The 20,204-nt window shown below is 40.3% G+C and overlaps 1 protein-coding gene across 4 annotated transcripts in view; it reads left to right on the top strand.

The window, feature by feature from the left end:
* specc1 (sperm antigen with calponin homology and coiled-coil domains 1) overlaps positions 1 to 20,204 on the top strand; it is an 86,069-nt gene that overhangs the window by 33,417 nt on the left and 32,448 nt on the right. For all 4 annotated transcript variants that reach the window (XR_003929362.1, XM_030068632.1, XM_030068633.1 and 1 more), the window contains 4 exons: positions 9,025 to 10,592; positions 14,560 to 14,767; positions 17,444 to 17,517; positions 19,900 to 20,075. Coding sequence is in view for 3 of the 4 variants with exons in the window: in XM_030068632.1 (XP_029924492.1) it covers positions 9,025 to 10,592; positions 14,560 to 14,767; positions 17,444 to 17,517; positions 19,900 to 20,075 (2,026 nt within the window). In the remaining variant the exon portion in view is untranslated. The remainder of the gene's footprint in view (positions 1 to 9,024; positions 10,593 to 14,559; positions 14,768 to 17,443; positions 17,518 to 19,899; positions 20,076 to 20,204) is intronic.

The raw sequence follows: 20,204 nt of genomic DNA, 5'->3' as shown, positions 1-20,204 counted from the left end.
GTTTAAATGTCCTGTTTGTCTGTAATTGGAGATCATAGCCTGGAAACATGGACATCAAAGTATGGTACATTGTAGCCTTTGAGCTTTACCTAACTTGAATAAGAAAATTACTAATTTATGGTAGAGCAACTAACAATGTGTGTATGAAACTGGCATGCCCAGAAACACTTGAAGCTGAATATGACACGCAAGCTGTTAATCCTGTGATTGTGTGTCCAAATCAAACTTGTCCTGAAGTGCCTTTTGTATCTGTCAGCTGCTGGCTGTGGAGTCTTCCAGACTGGGAGCAACAATTCTGGCCCATCCTTGAATGTTGGTACTGTTGTCTGTTATCCATTGCATATGTCCTTGAGAGTGACAGCCCACAGCAAAGTCACACTACTGTCACCCTTTGATAATAAACTCAGAAATGCTGTGTATCTCCTCCCACTGATTATGTCTAAACTCAGAATTAGGCACCTTCCTACTGCCTTGTAATAGCTTAACAAGCTTTGGAAGGGGCTACCTTTGTAAGAGCAGCTTTAGATATGTGGCTAATTGTGCCCTTTCTGGGGAATCCATCTTTTAGTCGCAGCCTAATCTTTCTACCAAAAGAAAAAACATTTTTTAATCCTATTTGTGGTCATTTCAGGAAAATGACCCACAAATGCTGAATACTTTTGTAATGATTTGTAATTTTAGGGCACCAGACTATCATAGAAATCACCAGAATACTCAATCTGAATGCTGTCAAAACCTTATAAACCTCTAATAATGAAAAAAGGCACTTTATCAGGAATACATTTAATGAGTATTTTGTTCAACTATGTCTGTTTTGCATTTTCTCTGGAACATAAAGGAATTCCCTCTTTGTCATGGTCCAAATTAATTGACGTCTTTGTAGAGCACTGGCTCCATCAAGGTAGCGTAGATCAGCATAAGGGTGCTGTTGTAACAGTATTAACATGCAGGCCAGTTAAAATGATTCAATCAAAATGATTAAAGGAATACAGGAACATAAGCCAAGTGGCCCTCTGGGGCTTGCCAGCTGCCATGCTATGCTGAAGTACTAGGGTAGAGAGTTATACACTTTTCAGAGAGAAACCTAGCCTCTTACAGGTAGTTTAAATGCACAGTGATCAGACATGCATTATGTCTTCCTAAACAGCAAAGTGGAAGATTTGCCTCCTCAGTAATGGGCATGTTGGATTAACATCCCACCTGCTGACAAGAGGGTTTCAGTAAATGACCTGAACACTTGGAATATATGAGGATGTTTTACCTCTGCTGGCAGATGAGGTTGAGAACATTTCTGCTTGACTGCTGTTTTTATGTTCAGAGTGGGCTTTCTGTACTGACACAGCAAACATGTTTCTTTACTTTTCAGTGTAGTGCAGTAATGCATTTTCTTGACCAAGTTATTTCTCAGCGAATCAGACTCCATGCCGAGTCAGTTAGCCTTTTGCTGCTGGTAAAAGCTTCACAATCACAATCACAATCTCTTGCACTACCATTGTGCAATTTTTGCAAGAAGCTGAAGTCATAATATTCTCTCCTTTTATTATTTATGTAGATGATTATTTTAGGAACCCAGTAGAAACAAATATCATCTCAACTAACTAGGTGACAGATTCCATCTTTTCCACTCACAAATGCTCCATATCTCTTACAGACACTGCAAACCTTCTCCTCACCCCATTATTTTCTAAACTCCATATAAATACTGTCAAATCTGTCATTGGAATCCTAAAACTCAACAGCTCTTACATGGACTTGTTTTTATTCATGTGCATGCTGCTGTTTCTGTATACCTCTGGCTACCACAAATGCTCAGTGGCCAGATAAACTCTTATAAACTGCCTCAATTCTATCTTAGACTTTTTACTTCTAAAAAACAAACCAGCAAACAAATGGTTTTGTACTTATGTGGTTTAATTTAGAACAGGTAAAATGGAGAATACTGTATGCTATCAGAGGTCTCTAAATGTCAAGCCTATGTGTGTTTTTTGTTTGTTTTTGTTTTGTTTTGTTTTGTTTTGTTTTTTCCCTCATGTCTGTTCAGTAGCAACCCAATTTGGGTGATGGCAGTATTGAAGATCTACAAAAAAGAAATGAGCTTGGGAAAGTAAGTTGAATCTGTAAATGAACTGCACAGTTAAATAAAAGTTAATAATAATGCAAGCTTTGATCAGCACACATTTCACACCAAAGCTTAGACCCATCTTGGTAATGAGGAATAGCCAAGCAGAGTGGCTTGAGGGCTCTAGCAGACAAGAAAATAAAATAACTGAAAACACTAGACTATGGATGTGAAAGTCACAGCCATTTTCACAGAGTTTGATCTCCAACAACTCAACAAAGGTTTGTTTTATTATGGGATCTGTGGATCATATGTTTGTCTTATCCCAAGTGCAAACATCCATTAAAATCCTGGGTCTCTAAACTTAGTTCACTGGACATCCCTACAAAGCTTTTTACTTACAAAGTGCTTCACTAGGTCTCATTGTTGTCCTCAGTCAGTAAGTCCCAGAAGCTCAATCATATACCAGATTTACACACCTGTCTAATGCTAGCAAACACAGACATGGCTCCTCTCAGGATGAATCTGATCCCTATTTTTGGACATGACTCCAAGGACCGTGTAGTCATTAGAATGAAATGAAATGGGTTTTAATAACCCAACAAATAGGGAATCCCTCTGTATCCCTTGTTGTGACAATAAAATGGATACAGTCACACTGGTTCAAGAAAAAACCCTAAATGAAGGTCCAAGCTCTCCTGTTATGTCTTGTGGTATTTTACTCTATATATTGTCATGTCCTGAACTGGAAGCAGACTTGACTCCCTTCTTAATTTTCAGGAATTGTAATACAAGATGTAGACATATTCATGATGAACTCCCTCTAACATTTCAAATTTATTATAAGATCTCTAATTAATCACATTATACAGTTTGATATTCATTTAGTATAGAAAAAATCTTACTATAATTAAGGAGTGTTTTATTCTATAGCCAACAAATCATGCTTGCATGAATTTAAGTGTCTGTTTAGCATGGTGTTTTCTTGTGATGTGACTTATCAGCGAGGCTAGTCACTGCTCAGTCAGGGTAGTGGTCATTTGGTCTCGCTTCTGTCTTTGCTGCTGTCCAGTAAGAGGAAAGGAATGCCTGTGAGTCTCAGTGTCTGACTGATGAGCTCCTGTTGACCTAGTCTGTGCCCTGCCTGTTCTTTGGCCAGGCTGCCACAGGACAACAGGAAGGCCAGATGCACAGCCTCTTTCTGCTGCAACCCCTCATATCCACCTGACTGGAAAACAGCACACCATGCTTCCTGGAACAAGACAGGGGGAGACAGGGGAGTGAGTGTGAGCGATTCCCATCCTAAGCTTGTTTGGGAATGTGACAAAGCCACTGCGTCATTTCAGATTCCAACTTTCTGACACTTGACCACCTGCAGTCGCTAATCCATCATCATTCTTCACCCATGACTCCCGTGTACTGTAAATTAAAGACGCCCTGCCCTCTGCTCACTGTGTACTCTGTCACCCCTTGGCTGGCAGGCTGGCCACAGTTGATTAGCTGATGCTGGACTGAGTCCAGCCAAACATCTCCTGCTGTGATTTGAAAGCCTGTCTTCATTAGAAAGAAAGAAGTCACCACAGTACATCATTGTGATCAGGAAACTGACCATGAAATAACTGCATGCTGTTGAATTCTTGGAAGGCAGCCTGTGTAATTCATTAAGAAATTAATGTAAACAGTACAATCCTTTCATCTGCAGTAATTGAAGGCAATGAAAATAGATTTCTGTGCGTTTTCTAGTTTGTCAGTAGCAATTTTTTGGAACATATTATTGAGTGAAAACTTGAATTGTAGCTCAGTGACTTTAGTCAAGCCTGTTGAAGTTGGCAATCAGTGGTTGCTTTGTTTTGCTGAGTGCTGACTAAGCACTGTCAGTGTAACTTTACAAAAGCTCTATCAGGGAAAAATCAGACAAGGAGTATTTCTTGACTGAGTACTGTAAACAATGACTTTTGTAGCACTTGAGAAGAAGCACGTTTTCACAGTGAAACAATTTCTGTGACACAGAATATCTTGCATTCTTAGTTGCCCAGTATAAAAAGACAATGTGCTCATTCAGTTTGGCAATGATATTCTCCTCTCTCTCCAAAACTAGTGTTTCACATTATTTGCTCTTTGCTATCAATGAGAACCAGTCTCCCCAGACTATGTGAGGATTTATTCTCTGCTAGTGGGGGAGAGCTCCTCCAAGAGCCATTTAACTCCTCACTTCAGTCAATTGTACAGATTTAGACCTTTTCAGAGTTAGGTAAAAATCGACTTCAATCTGAGTCTGTCTGCATGGAAGACAACATCAAATTAAAGGGAAAATCCACAATTAAAATATGATTTTTACAATTTTTTCAGTAGATTGCCCTTTTTTGAATTTTTTGATATTCCAATGCTGGTTTGTGAAAGCATGAGAGTGAAAGTTGTTTGTCCACAAATCTTGATCTGGCTATCCTAAACCACAGGAATACTGCCGTCATTGTCACACAAAAAGCTTTGTAATACAAGCCCAGAAAACTCTGGTGGTGAGAGTTATTTGCTATCTTTGTGTCTATGCTATAGAATCTACCACCTTTTTGCTTCCAGCTAATAACAAAAATGTAACTGCAACGAATGTGTTTTCCTTGTTTATTTATCAATGGAAAGGTTACTGAGCAGGCATTCTGTTTTACAGCAATGGCTTGCTACACATGTGGTGCTCCACAGGAAAAATTGGAGGTTAAGTGTCTCATTCAAGGGCGTTGTACTTGTTTTTTAAGAAGAAGAAAGAGTTTCTCATTCTATATTTCACCACACATTTTCTCTCAAGGGATTTGAACCAGTGACAAGCCTGCTCTGTATATTCTAGGGCACACTTACCCAAGCCATGCCGAACAATCTAAAATAAAGAAACTGATTAGACTAGGCAGGCTATTTCAGTTATCTAGTTATCACTACTCCCATTCGGCCCAGCAGCAAACGTGTTCACTCATGAGCTGGAAAACCTGGGCTCAGTGATCTATTTGATGTCACTCCTCTTTTTGAGCCAGGCTAAGTAGAATCTAATCTCCAATTTTTCTGTCCTGGCACAGACATGCTTTAGGTCTGCACTGAGTCTGGCAAAGCAGCGGGCATTGGACGAGGTGAAGATTAAAATGATAGGCATTCTGCAGCTGCTGTGTTGGCCTTGGAACAGGGTGTCCGACTGTGGCAGTGCTATCCGTCACTGTTTGGTCTTCTAGATGAAAGTGCCCCCAAAATGACAGATAGTGTTTGGCTACAGTCTGTCGAATACAAAACGAGCTCTGTAGCAGGGTCTCCGTCTTCAGTTCAGATAATCTGTATCTGACACTGTACTCCAGTGGTTACCTCAACCTCCTGCGGACTGGTGTCATTTCTTAGGCCACCTCTTTTTAGCCATGACATCACTACAGCTGCTCCATGTGCACTATCTAAATTAGAGTTCAGTTCATGTGCTCCATCTGGGTTCTATTCACTAAGCTGGAGGAAAGCAGGGAATATGGAATCAGCAGTGAGTGGGAGATCATCCCAGGGTCCCATTCCTGGAATCAGTCATCCTAATGGGGAATGAACGATCTTAAACACATCAGACTGACTCTCTGTTTTCTGTCTCTCACTCTGTTTGTCTCTCTCTATCACTGTGTATTTCCCTCACTGAAGTAAGGACTCCCTAGGACCTGCTTTCCCTCTCTTTATAGCCACCTATAATGAGAATAAGACAAATGGATGTAAATGTGTCTCATAGGACCAATATGCGCTCAGAGAAATAGGCACTGGCTTTTAGGTGTATGTATTTCTTTGTCTGGGCCTGCCATATCTGGGTGATACTTTATGTAGTGCACAGCACATAGTCATTCTTAACACACACTGCTGATCTGGTGTTAAAATCTTCCATGTGATGATACATAATTTAGGAGCGCATGCTGTCCTCATTCTGTCAGTTGTGGGTTCTCTATGGTTCTCTATGAAGTGCAGAGTTAAGTTATTGTAGATTTTTAATGGCAGGCTGTATCTTGGTGAAGTGCACCCATAACAATTTTATGATATTGTTTATCATTAAAAAGTGGAATATTGTGTTTCTTGTTTTATTTTGTAGCAGCAACATGGTTCTATGCTGCTATGATTTTCCAGTTCCACCCTTCAGTATGCCCTTACCTCACTACGCTTTCTCAACCTCCACTGCACACTCTGGGAATGCTAAATGGTTTTGAACCCCGGGGACTGTGCCAGTGTTGGCAGCTATTGCCACACTTGCTATTTGATTCAATAAGGGGATAGTGTCTGCAAAGTGCCTATCAATGCTGAAGTACTTAAAGAACCTACAGGGAGATAGGATTTTCATTCCAAACTAGGCCAAGCTGCTTGTTTGTGGAATTTGTGTGAGTGTGTGTATTTGCATTTTATTGTCTACATGTCTCAAGTGTGTGCATGCGTTGATATGCTGCCTATCTTAGCACACAGACCGTCTGTCCGTCTATCCTGTGCTCTGTGGGTTTGATAATGATGTGATGTATGTATGTATGTCTGTCAGAGACACAGCGCTGTCTTTGTTTGTGTGCAGCTGAAGCTGCTTTGTGCCTGAATGCTCCACGTGCCCAGGGACCTTTGTCATCCTTTGAAATGAGCACCCCCCCACCCCGTGTCTGCATGGCTGTTTGCTGATGATCTGAAAACAAACAATAAAAGCTTTTCAGGAAGCGTCCTGCTCACACCGGGCATCAGTAAATGCTCTTCATATTTGAGAGAGGTCTGGAAAAAGCTTGGGCCAACAGCCCACATTGATGCCTTTTGAAATGCCACAGTTAAGCTCTGCTGCAGCACTCATTGACCACAGAGAGGAATAGACAGACAGTGCCAGGCAGACGCTGTGTGAACCCAGCAGAGAGCAACAGGTGAATAGGACACAGTGAATGGCCAGCAACAATAAACTACAACAATGCATGTATCTAAATGCAACATACTCTGCATGCATCATTACATGGTGTTAACAAATGTTTGGTCCTGATTGCAATTCTAAAGACCCATTCCAGTAACCCTGTGGTTTCCAGGTCAGACTACTATATGGTAGTGCTTCCCAGGAATATTGCCAAAAGGTTTAGTTAAGAAACTGGAGTCATATTGTATTTTTAGTATAGCCCAACTGATACCAGATTTTTGGGGCCAATACCAATATTAGGGATTAAAAAAATTCAGTGGCTTTGTTGATGAGATGTTGGAAGCAATTGAGATGAGAGAGATGATGATGATAATGGTGATGAGAGATACTTTATTGTCTCTATAGGAGAAATTTGTCCTGGACTCCTGAATCTGCTGCATTAGTACATAGAACAACCTGCATCATATCACAAAGCAGCATCATTGTACAAATGAATACAGTGTAGTAGAGAAATCAGTACCATCAGTTAACCATGGAAACCACTGTACTGCCCTCGTATCTCTGCGCTTTTGTATCACCCCTTTAGCTCATTCACATTATTTGTTTAAAATTCTAACAGAAATGGGAACAAAATAGTTTTTTTCTTATCAAATACACTCTTCAATCTCCCAATGAATACTTATGTACTCGTTTTATAGGAGTTTTCTTATTCTTTTTTTTTTTTTTTAATACCACAATGCACAGTATGCATGGTGGCATGAACATTCAATTAATAGAATAGCTGGCACTGTTTTGTTTCCACCTGTCTCCTGTTTCCCAAGTGCTAACAGATGACATTGTTCTGGGATAAATACCTTGGTTCTGGCGTAAAAGAAAAAAAAATCATCGTCAAATGTCACAGGCAGTGCGTGCTCCACGCCAGGGGCAATAAAGTAGTGCACAGCATTAATGGGCAGCGAGAAGTCCCAAATGACTTACAATATTTGTGCCAGTTAATGTGTTATGACAGACTAGTGATCATAAGTGGTTATTGCATCAGTGTTATGGTGATTTCAGTAGTTGCAAATACTCACACCTTCATATTCCATTCATCATCAATAATAGCAGGTTACCGTAATTTAGGGAACTGTGTTGAGTGATGTCCATCAATCGATTGTCAGTGCCACATTATCAGGTGTATAACAGGTCATGTTTGACTGACAAGCAGTCCAGTTTTGTTTTTCCACTCGAGCTGTGAGGTTGGCCAACCTGGGAGTGTATAACCTGGCTCCAAATAAGCCATGAGAACACTGTATCCAGCATCTTCAACAATGGAAAATGGCTGACTGTAATGGGTCAGGAGGAGGTAAACTGGATTGAGTGTTTCCATCTCAGATGATTAAGCATTGATTCTGTATTTTTCAGATAGTTAGTTTTTACCTGGCATAGTGTACATTTCACTTCATCTCATCTTTCATCCAAGTCAAAATAACATCATGCGATCTTTCGCTTGCCATCAGCTATGGTGGTTTTTTGTTTTGTTTTGTTTTTTGTTTTTGTCTTGTATTTGCTTTTTTTGCTGTAGCCTAGTCACATCAGTGCAGTGACAAATGATGTCAGCCAGAGTGGAGACAACAGTGGTTGATTGCACAACAGCATAGGCTTTATTTAAGATCTCCTATTCCATAAGTTAACAAAAATATATATCCATGATATACAGACTCATAAAATATATTTATAAAATGTCATGGAGAAAAAGTGCCTTCAAAACGATTTTTGATTAGAATATTTTTGTAAATGTTTATGGTCTGCTTGACAAGTACTCGTTTACTCAACTACACATTTGCTTTCCTAACTCAGAGTACAGGCCATGCAATGGGTCAGCCAGCATTTTTGGAACCACAGACCACTCCTAAGTGGTCTGGAGGTACATTTAAAAAGTTTGTTACCCAACATAGTCAAATATTTAATGTGAGTCACATAGTTTGAAATTAAGCTTCATCAACTTCCACTGTTACTGCTATTAACTGTTGTTAAAGCTTTCAGCTTCTACTATGTCTTTTTTCTATAACTATGTAATTTATATCAGTATATATTTTGGTTTTGGTCTGTCTTGCAGGTGCACAGGCAGTAAAGAAGTCTGGGATCCCAGCCCCAAGAGAAATCCCTCCCACTATCACTAGAGACCGCATCTCTCTTAGAGACCAGTTGAGGAGTTCCACTGCTAAGAAGATGGTTTCTAGTGCCAGCACCTCCAGCCTGTCCACCCTGGCCAAGCATCCACGCAATTCAGCCAAGGCCTCTGGAGATACAGAGGGTGCAGACAGAGGCCTTCTGGAGTGCCAGGTCAAAGAGCTACTGGCTGAGGCCAAGGCTAAAGACTTGGAGATCAGCAATCTAAGGATGGAGTTGCAGCGCTGCAAAGGCAAAGCTTCCTCTGCTTCCTCTTCAGCCTCACCCAGTTCTGTCTCACGCCAAGACCCTGCCACCGAACGAGGGCAGGGTCAAGTGGCGGAAACCTTGGTGCTTGTGGGGGAGCTGAGGGAGAAGAATGGGAAGTTTCAGAGAGAGCTGGCAATCCTCAGAGAGGAAAACCAGACTCTAAAGGAAAAGCTGCTCAGTTTGGAGGCCTCTCCTCTGTCCAATACCAACCCCAGCAGCCCCTCCAAGCCTTTGGTCAATGGCCTGCTCTCAGACTCCAACTCCTCAGCTCCGCAACCAGACAGCCCCCCTTCCAATGGCAGCCCACTCAAAACCTCTGTCTCCTCCGGCACTGATGTTACCAAAGACTCTCCATCACCTGACTCTTCAGAGTTTGAGAAGATCCCGTCACGTTCAGATTCGGTGAGCAGCAGTGTCTGTGGTGAAGCTGTTGGGACAGGGGGAGGGGTGAGTGCTGGGGGCCGGGATGTGTCAGTGGAAAGCCTGACAGAGCAGATCCACAAGATGGAGGAGAACCATCACAGCACGGCTGAGGAGTTGCAGGCCACCCTACAGGAGCTGGCTGACCAGCAGCAGGTGGTGCAGGAGTTGACTGCTGAAAATGAGCGTCTGGCTGAGGAGAAGCGCCTCCTGCAGACTTCACTGCAGCAGCAGAGAGAGCGCCTGGAGCTGCTGGCCCAGAAAAATGAGGCACTGGCAGGCCGGCTTCAAGAGCAGGCTCAGGCCCAGGCCCAAAGGGAAGAGGAGCTGGGCAACCAGGGCCCCCGACTGGCCGAGCTGGAGCAGAGGTACGCTGAGCTGGTGGAGAGTTCACGCTTTGAGCGAGAGAAGCTGGTGGACATCCAGCAGCAGCTGACAGGCAGTCTGCGGGCTCTGGAGCAGGAGCACCAGGAGGCCCAGGGCCAGGTGCGCTCTCTCAGAGAGGAAATAGACGGGCTGCGGAACCAGCTGGACAGAGAGCTGGAGGTTGGGGGTCAGGCAGCACAGGCTGCAGAGGAGCAGAGGGCTACAGCGGAGTGTCTAAGACTGGAAAACAGCAGGCTGAAGGCCCAGGTGGATATTGAGAGGCAGAAGGTGGCTGAGCTGAAGGCCATGCAGAGTGCCAGTGACAGCACTGAGCTCCAGGGCCTGCTGAAGACAGCCCACACTGAGAGAGATAGACTGGAGGTAGAGCTGACGGAGCTGAAACAGGAGCTGCTACAGGCCCAGGCTGAGACAGAGCATCTCCGAGCCTCAGTCTCCAAGGTAGGTGGGTTACAAGGCTACAACTCTGTTTTAGGATGTATGATTTATTTGACCTTCATTGGGTGTGCTGTGTAATTAGCTGTACATACAAAATAAACTGTTATTAACTGTCTGAGAATTTTTGTTTACAAATACTGCCATTTGGGAATTCAAAAGGTATAGGTGTTTCAGCATCCAATCAATCCAAACAGTTTGCCGTTAACTTACAAGTGAAAAGTGGAAACATTAATAAAAATCTGATTAGGGAGTGGGTAACTCTCTGTAGGTTTAATGGTGTCTATTTCCAGTGCTATCACCTTCCACTTGGTTGCTTCCACTGATTTGCACTTATTAGTATATATACAAATCCAGGACTTTTGTAGGTGTAATATGTGACTCAAGACACCTTTGTTATCTTAGCTTGTTATCTTAGCTGGCCTGCCAGTTGCAGCAGCCAGGACAACAGTTCCCTTTTTACACTCACTGCAGTCTGCAAAGAAGGAAGGAAATAAGTGGTTATTCAGATATTATACTTACGTTGCAGAAATTTTCTAGAATATAGTGTTGAGTATGACCAAGATGGGACAAGTGTTTCATGGAGCTGAAAATCTTTTTGCCTTTTCTGAAAGACACATCCTATTACCGACAAGAAGTCCTATTGCTTTGCACATTAAAAAAATAATCTCTTTTTTCTCCCTGTGATTCAAATAGACTATTCTGACCAATGACCTAATATCTGAGTGAAATGAAATCTGTGATAAATTCTCTCCTATAATAGCCCTGCGGTCATCACCCAAAAGGTAGCCACTGAAGATGCTAAAATGAGAGTCGCTTAGGTAATAATCAGTTAGGCTACATGTGTCATAACCTTTTGATCAAATCACCATAAGTCAGCCTCAGTATTTTTATTGCAAATGAAGACTTTGCCCAAAATTTGACATAATGTCATGCCATGCTGTTTCTGAGTAACAAGATATGTTTGCTAATTTGACCTGACCTGTTTTTCAGCCAAAACCAGACCACACAGTGTGAACATTGCCCCGCACACCTGTAGACAGACTTTGCAGCTGGTATTAGGCACTTTTCATCACCACAGCACATGAACTGGTTCACTCTAATTGCTTTCATGTGTTTGTTGGTAGAGCAGTCACTTTGGTTTTCCCGATTAATGCCACAAACACTAGAAAAGTTGTGGCAGTGTGGATTTATATTATTGGTGGTTGTTGACTTGAATGTGAGGCGTGCTCTCATCAACTCAGCGATGTTATCATTGTTGGATGATAATCGTGGTGCTTACATGCTGGGGTGGTCCACCAGTACATGACCATCTGAGTCAGGCGACTGGCTTCTGCCACATGGGTGTGAGGGTGAGGCCATTCCATAACTTCAGTCACTAACATCATAATCTATTAGAGCCATATGGTGGGAGTTGCAGAGAGGCTGACATCATTCACTTATTTTAGCATATTATGTTCACTGAGTTCTGCTTCGATGTTATTATTCTTGATGATGGCGTTGTTCAGAGTACAGTGGGTTGGGCAACCTTTTCTAATTCGGTTAGAGTTGGCGAGACAAAGGGGCATACTTATTCCTGTGAACTCTAATTTCCATGAGTCAGTCTCACCTGGCATATCACCTGTTTACACTGTGGTCAGTTGGTCATCACCAGACATGGATAAGCTATTGTATAAATGAGACTAAGTGAGCACCAGCATAACCTTGTCACGCATCTTTTATGAATCACTCACAACACATCAGAATGCATTGTGAATGAATATGATGATGATATTTTGCATAGATTTAAAGATACAGGAGTTCAAAGTGGCTATTATCTTGAGGGACAAAACTTATTAGTTGAGTTTGTTTGAGGCAACCAAGAACTAATGATTTTTATTCTGGCGCATGATTACAGAATGCATAATCAACAAGGTATTGATGTAACCATGGATACAGGACATTGAATATTTTTGTACATCTTCAGGAATTAAAAGAAGTCATGTGGGTAGCTTAGTACAGTCTTCTTTCTATCTTTGACAGTTTACACCTGATGGCATGTAGTTGATGTGTACACATTTATCAACCTTATGAAATTGTTTCATAGTAAAACATTATTGTTTTATCATAACTCCGCTTTTAATGAATATTTGATATAAATATGTGGCTTGGACCCAAGCACTTACAAGGTGTTTGCACCATATTCCACTGGCAAAATGAAGTTTTGAATTGTGGAAACACAAGAAATTGCTCAGCTGTTTTAACATATTCAGAATTAGTCTTCAGTTACTACCCATTCAGATTTCATTTGAAATTTCCTCTAAAATGTCCATTTCTGGCTGAAGTCTTTTTACATAGTAGTATCTGCTCCTTCCCCAAACAATTTCATCAGTTAGCTCTTTACCTCATCCTTTTGTATTGCTGAGCAGCCTACCTTATTGAGCCCAAGTAAGGCAATATTATCTGGATACCATAGAAAGTGACTGGACTGTACAGGTCACAAAATGAAGTTTAGATAATATGTATATTTGCTTATTTGGTTTGGTAGAGGTAGAGTCATAACCCCAGCATAGGTTAGAAGAAATGTTTTTTATAGTGCATACTGTCCCTCGGCATTTGGTGTGTTTTTCCATAATGTTTTCACTGATTGGCTGCTTAACAAACATGAAGTGATGGTTATACTGATATCATTAATTGACTAAAATTAGTTTGTTTGACTGCCTTATTTTCTCAAATTAATTTCAAGACTGACAGAGAAGAGTGACCCCTGCTGCCCAATGGCAATATTTCATCAAAATACTCACAAGGACTAGAGTATAAATGAAATGGTAATTTAATCATGTGGGAGTCTGACAAATGTATGCAGATTGTAAGCATGCATACAAATATCTGTAAAATATTAAATTTATGAGGAATACATGTACAAATTTGCACATATGTTCTTCCACCACTGAAGATACTGCAGATCATATTTATTCATATGGCTGGGTCAAGAATGTGTTTGAGGAAAATGGCCAAATTCTGAGACGAGGCAGTCTGCCTGAACCAAGAAGTGATACGAGTGCTTAACATACCAATCATGCATCATCTTTAACAAGACAATGTTTACAAATCATATTGCTGCACAAGCAATCTGTGGTTATCAAATAGAATATTTATTGTCATATTTCCATTTTCATCCATGGTAAAACATACCCAAATCACTTGGAACTTTTAAAAACTTAAAAGGCACACATTCAAGGCTTCATCCTGTACATAACATATAGTATTGCCTCTCTTCTCTGATGTCCACAATCTAAATTTTAGCCTGCTAGTGGCTTTGATACCACACGGCTTTTATCAACAAATCCTGCGGGTACTCATTAAGTGACAGGTCTGGATCGACAAAAAAAGATTTTTTTCTATGGACGTTATCTTCAAAACCGGAATTCAACATGCAGTTTGGACTCAGTCCAGCTACAGTGCAAATAAAAGCAAATTAAAATGTGGGGAGCAGTAAAAAGGAGTTAATGCAGAGACACTTAATTAATACAACCACATGCAGGAGATCCAAAACAGCAGTTCTCAAACCATGTGTGGAAATACAGTAATTTGATCTCATAAATCTGATCTTTAAAATGGCATCTTAAAAAATGTTGAAATACAAATCCATAACCAAGTGGCTCAGATAATCGGCTTTAATGCTAAGGCCACATTCTCAGATCAGGGTGGCTGATATTTTACGTGTTAATGGAAAGCGGCTTATATCTGAAGTATCTGAAGATAAATGTAGAAATACTCCATCAAGATCAAATGGAGACACTGTGCCCTTCAAAGACATCTGGATGTTATCATAAATAGTCTTTTGCACAGCTAAAGGTGACTTTACAGCATTCATATAATTACCATGGTGACAGCCGGCAATTACTTTCACATGAAAGATTGCCACTATGTTTTTACCCATTACTAACCATCGTAATGTCACACACACACACACACACACACACACACACAGGTGGAGACCAAATGCCAGCATGTCCAGGAGCGAGCAGAGAGGAGGGAGCAGGAGCTGAGCAACCGGGTGAGCTCCCTGGAAGAGTCGGGAATTCAGGCTGAGAACCAGGTGAAGGAGCTGAAGGAGACCATCTTTGAACTGGAGGATCAGGTGGAGCAACAAAGGGCCATCCACCTCCACACCAACCAGGCTGTCCTGGACATGGAGAGTATGTTCCTTTGCTTGACTGATGAGTTCTATGTAGATAAGTAGAGTGTAATGGAGAATAATTAATTGGTCAGTTGGTTTGCTACATAGAGCTGCCAAGCCCGTGCTTCAACTTTGAATTATGTCTTCAGGGGCCGGATTCTCCAAAGGTTCTTAAGATTAAATTTCTTCTTAAGTTACACTTTTTTTCTTAAGTTTGGGTTTAAGAAGAATCTTAAGATATTATCGAATTCACAAACAAAATCTCTTAAGAATCCAAACAAAAGATCTTAAGAATGTTCGCAACTTTATTCTTAAGATTTTTCTTAAGAATAAATGGGATTCTTGAAATAAATGATCTTACTATTTTTCTTAAATAGTATCGTAACTTTAAGACAGGTAAAGGTCGTCTTAAGTAACCACATGCTGTGTGAAGGTAAGCTATTTTTCAAACATCTTTGATTCATTTAGAGCCAAATTTGATTATATAACAGATTGATGTAGTAATACCTTAATAATTTTACATTGTATATGTTTACATAGAGATAATCGTTATCTAAACTGTAATTCAGCCTAATATCTAAACCAGTATTTAGACACATATAGGCTGTTGTTTCTGAGTCTATATGAGGACATTTTGTTTGGCCACCAGTCACCATTCATGTGTCAATTATATTTAGATTCCATTAACTAATAGGTTAGTAATATCGTCGCTGTCCAATACAAAGTATGTATCTCAATTTTTGAGAAAACACTTTTATAACATCAAATCAAAGTTGAGACTATAATGGATATTGTTTTGTTGTATTTTAGATGGAGCTGCTGTGGGTTGCAGCTCGAGGCTGTTTGTTTACATAAAGGTAGAGAGTTGAGAAGTTCGTAAGTGGAAAAAATTAAGAAGTTCTTAAGATAATGTGCAGTTCTTAAGAAAATAATGGGGAATAGCACTTGAGAACATTCTTAAGAACTTCTCATTTTTTCCTCTTACGAAACATCTTAAGATTATTAGTAAGAACTTTTTGGAGAATCTGGCCCCAGGAACTTTCCACTTCTCTCATATAGCAAGCGTTCCTGACTATTTAGAACACTTCAGACCATTCAGTGGGCTGCTTGAGGTCAACAGGGTCAGCAGGCCCATGTTAAGAGGTTAAGAGCAATCCCAGAGTAGTGGTTTGAATTAGCTGTAAGCACAAGTGTAGGTACAGGATAGTGCAGGTGAATATGGTTTGCATAGTCACCAGGATGGTGCCTATGGGTTTAGGGTGTTGCTGGAAGAACATCAAGTGATAGTGTAATAACTGTTGCACTGTCAAATAATGTATTAACTTTGAAAAAATATGATAAAAATTGCTTTCTCAGGGGTGGCCTGGTAGCTAAAGTATTCTGAACTGAACTGATCAGTAAACTGAATTGATCACTTGGTAAGAGCACACACCACACCACAACGCCCTGGGTTCGAGGCCAAGGCCTTTTGCTGCATGTTATAAAAAAAGCTCTCTCAATGGGTTGAAAATGGAAAAACTGTAAATGTAAGAATAAGAATAATATCAAATTTTGTCAACCAGTGATGATTATTTAATAAGGAGTGTAGCACATTTTAATTGTTATACTAATATTGGCTAAAATGTAATTACTCCTAAAAAAAAAACAACAATACTCAAGTCAGTTAAAAATATGTTAGAACTGTTAGTCATAGTCTTTCTAAGTCATAGTCTAAGTAGTAATTTGAAAGTGTTACATTTACTCAGAATATATTGCATGAAACATTTTCTTTAGATTTTCAAACCATTAGGGAAGACATTTTTTAAAACATTTTGTCAACTTATTACATGGTGAGCTGCTACAAGCCAGGAGATGTGAAGGGCCTAATTCACCCAAACAACTGTGATGTAAGGCACTGATTTGATAATCCAAATGATCTCACCTATGTTCCTCTACCATCCAGTCTAGGTTTATACATTAGTGCCCACTCTAAATAGCACACTTAAGCACTTACATCATATCCTTCATATTGATAAATGCCTGCAGTTATCATCAGATCACAGATATTTATTTCACCACTCAAATCATGCAGGCTCCGACCTGGCAGAGTGGTACAGCTAGTATAATAGCTGTGCAGAATCTAATACTGTAGATCCATTCGCTTTTTTCTACAGCGACAGAAATGGATGTGTGAATTCTGGCAGTTCTCTCAGTATATGCAGCTTATCAGTATCCTACAGACTAAAACAGGGTTATAAGGAGCTCTTGTACAGCAGTCTGATGATCACAAGAAATGTTTACTGATTTTCCATGAGTAGAGAAGACACTCAGGTCAAACTACATACTGTGTTGTGAGCACATCTGTCTCTATTTTTCCACTTGTGCAGTTAGCTAATGGTGTATGGCTGGATGCAATATATTTCCACTGACTGTTATGACTCATGACAGACTGTTGAGATTGATTCATGGTGTGTAGTTTAATGTAGAACTAATATCATTATCATTGGATTAATCAGAAACATTTTTGAAAAATCTATCACGACCCAGAGGACACAATGCTATAGATTGGCTGCTGTTTTCTCACGAAAAACAAGACAGTGTGCCTCTTTGTGGTGAATGTTATATTAATTAGTGCCAATTTGTCAGAGTTTACAGTCTGCTAGACATAACAGAGCTTGGGAATTGGTTCTTAAAGACCTTGAATTTGCCATTGCAGATCTTGTCAAAAAGCTGGAGGAGCAGAAAGCTGAATCAGACCGACAGCTGAAGGTTTTGAGTAAACAGATGAAGGTAAGGATAACGTGGAGTTACTCATAAAGTTGCTTTAGCACCTGTGGTATCACACTGTTGAGGAGCAAAGAGACCAGTAAGGACAGATGCATCTCAGCTAAAAGACAAAAGGTGCCATTTCCTTGTCCTTATTTATTTATTTACTTACTTACTTACTTACTTACTTAAACAAAACAATCTAAAATACTTTAAGATGACCGAAATTGGGCTGCCCTGGCTCAGTTAGCTAAGGGTGTTTATCATTTAACTTTGGCATCCTGGTTTTGGATCCAGCCAGGGCCTTGCATGTCATCTCCTTTCTGTCTTACCCTATTTTCTCTTCACTTTCACTTCTCTAATGACAGTAAAATGTCTTAAAATATTTCAAAATAAAGACATCTTCCCTCCATGAGCTTCATCTAAAACTTTGCCTTAACAGCAGTTATATTCCCAACTGTGATTGGATTGTTAGACATCTTACAAGCCCCACAGTTTAGTCGAACTTTTCAATAATTTCCTTTTGTGAGAGTTGGACTCTTCCATCCTTCCTTACCTTTCTTGTCTTTTTTTTCTTTTTTCTTTTCTAAAGTCATAATGTGTTTGAGTGGTGGGAATGGCCAAACCACATCTCAGTGGCTGTCAATAGTATATATTATATTATTATTATATTATTATATATTAGTATATATAGGCCTGTCACAGATCCTTGTACTTATCAGTGACAGAGAATTGGACGTAGTCTTTCTGACATTCCCATTAGTCTTTGTGACAGACTAGTACAGTGGTGCTCATAAGTTTACATACCCTGGCAGGATGTGTGAAACATTGGGGATTTTTTTTTTTTTTTGGAAAATGAATGATCATGCAGAAAACGTTCCTTTTATTTAGGGATATTTGCCAGGTGAAGCCCTTCATTGTTACATGGCCCTGATTTGGCCTGATAATATACACACAAGTTGACACACACAGTTTTAAATGGCTGTTAAGGGTAAGTTTCCACACCTGTGCCTTGTTTGATTGTAGTTTGTGTCTGTATAAACAGTCAATGAGTTTCTTAGCTCTTGAGAGATCCATGCACATTTTATCCAGGGCTGCACTGACTTTACTGAATACTGAGCCATGGGGAAAGCAAAAGAACTGTCAAAGGACTTGTGACAAAAAGGTAGTTGAATTTTATAAATATAGATTTGAAAATGTCAATTAGTAGTGTTCAAACTCTGATAAAAAAAAAGTGGAAAATTAGTGGTTCTGTTGGTATCAAGCCACAGTCAGGTAGACCAACAAAGATTTCAGCCTCAGCTGCCAGGAAAATTGGTTGGGATGCAAAGAAAAACCCACAAGCAATTTCAGCTGAAATACAGGCTTCACTACAGAAAAAAGATATGGCTGTTTCAAGATGCACAACAAGCAGGTACTTGAACAAAAATGGGCTGCATGGTTGAATTGCCAGAAAAAAAGACATTACTTTGCCAACGCCACAAAACCTGCCCACAGCAGCACCTAGACAAGCATCAAAACTTCTTGAAGTCTTGAAGTCTTTTGGAGTGATGAGACCAAAATTGAACTTTATGGTCACAACCACAAATGCTATATTGGGGAAAGGTATCAACAAGACTTATGACGAAAAGTACACCATCCCTTCTGTGAAACATGGAGGTGAATCTCTGATGTTTTGGGATGTGTGAGCTACAACGGCACAGGGAATTTAACAAAACTGATGGAAAGATGCATGCAGCAAGTCATCAGAAAATATTGGAGGACAATTTGCATTCATCAGCCCAGTAGCTGCGCATGGGATGCACTTGGACTTTTCAACATGACAATGATCCAAAACATAAGTTGACGTTTGAGTGGCCACAGCAGAAAAAGTGAAGGTTCTGGAGTGGCCATCACAGTCTCCTGATGTAAATATCATGGAGCCACTTTAGGAAGATCTCAAACTTGCAGTTCATGTAAGACAACGTAATAGTTTATGGGAGCTCGGGGCCTTTTGCCAAGAAGAGTGGGCAGCTTTACCACCTGGGAAAATAAAGGGCCTCATCCACAACTATCACAAGGCTGCAAGACATTGTTGCTGCTAAAGGGGCAATACACATTATTAAGAAATAAGGGTATGCAAACTTTTGAACAGGGATCATGTCATTATATTCTTTACTGCTATGTTCTTTTAAATGACTGCTGTTCTATGATACCCTATAGTTTAATTTGAATCCTATTTAAAAAAAAAAAAAAAAGAAAAGAAAAAAGAAAAAGAAACGTGTTTTGCCTGATCAATCATGTTTTCTTTAAAGAATAGTACACATCTTACAAATTATGCCAGGGTATGTAAACTTAAAAGCACAACAGTATGTGTGTGCCTACATCTGCATGCACCTGTACATGTCTGTGTATTTATGTCTGCAGGAAGAAAAAGAGGAGTGGCGTCGTTTCCAGGCAGACCTTCAGACGGCAGTGGTGGTCGCCAACGACATCAAGGTGGAAGCCCAGCAGGAGCTGCGTACTCTTAGGAGGCGACTGCAGGAGGAGCAAGATCGCAGTGCCAAGCTCTTGTCAGACCTAGAGGCAGTGCAGGGAGTCAGGTACCATCTCCACTGGACTCTTTTATTTTTTTATTTTATTTTATTTTATTTTATTTTGCAGCTCCTCCCTCCACCAGTCCCCTCTTGCTCCCCCTCTCAGCAATGGGCTGCGGTCCCTTTCTGCCCTAA

This window comes from Myripristis murdjan, chromosome 14 (assembly GCF_902150065.1).
Source record: "Myripristis murdjan chromosome 14, fMyrMur1.1, whole genome shotgun sequence".
In the NCBI taxonomy this organism is placed as follows: Eukaryota; Metazoa; Chordata; class Actinopteri; order Holocentriformes; family Holocentridae; genus Myripristis; species Myripristis murdjan.
The sequence above is the reverse complement of the archived record's forward strand: the minus strand, read 5'-3'. Positions and strand labels throughout refer to the sequence as shown.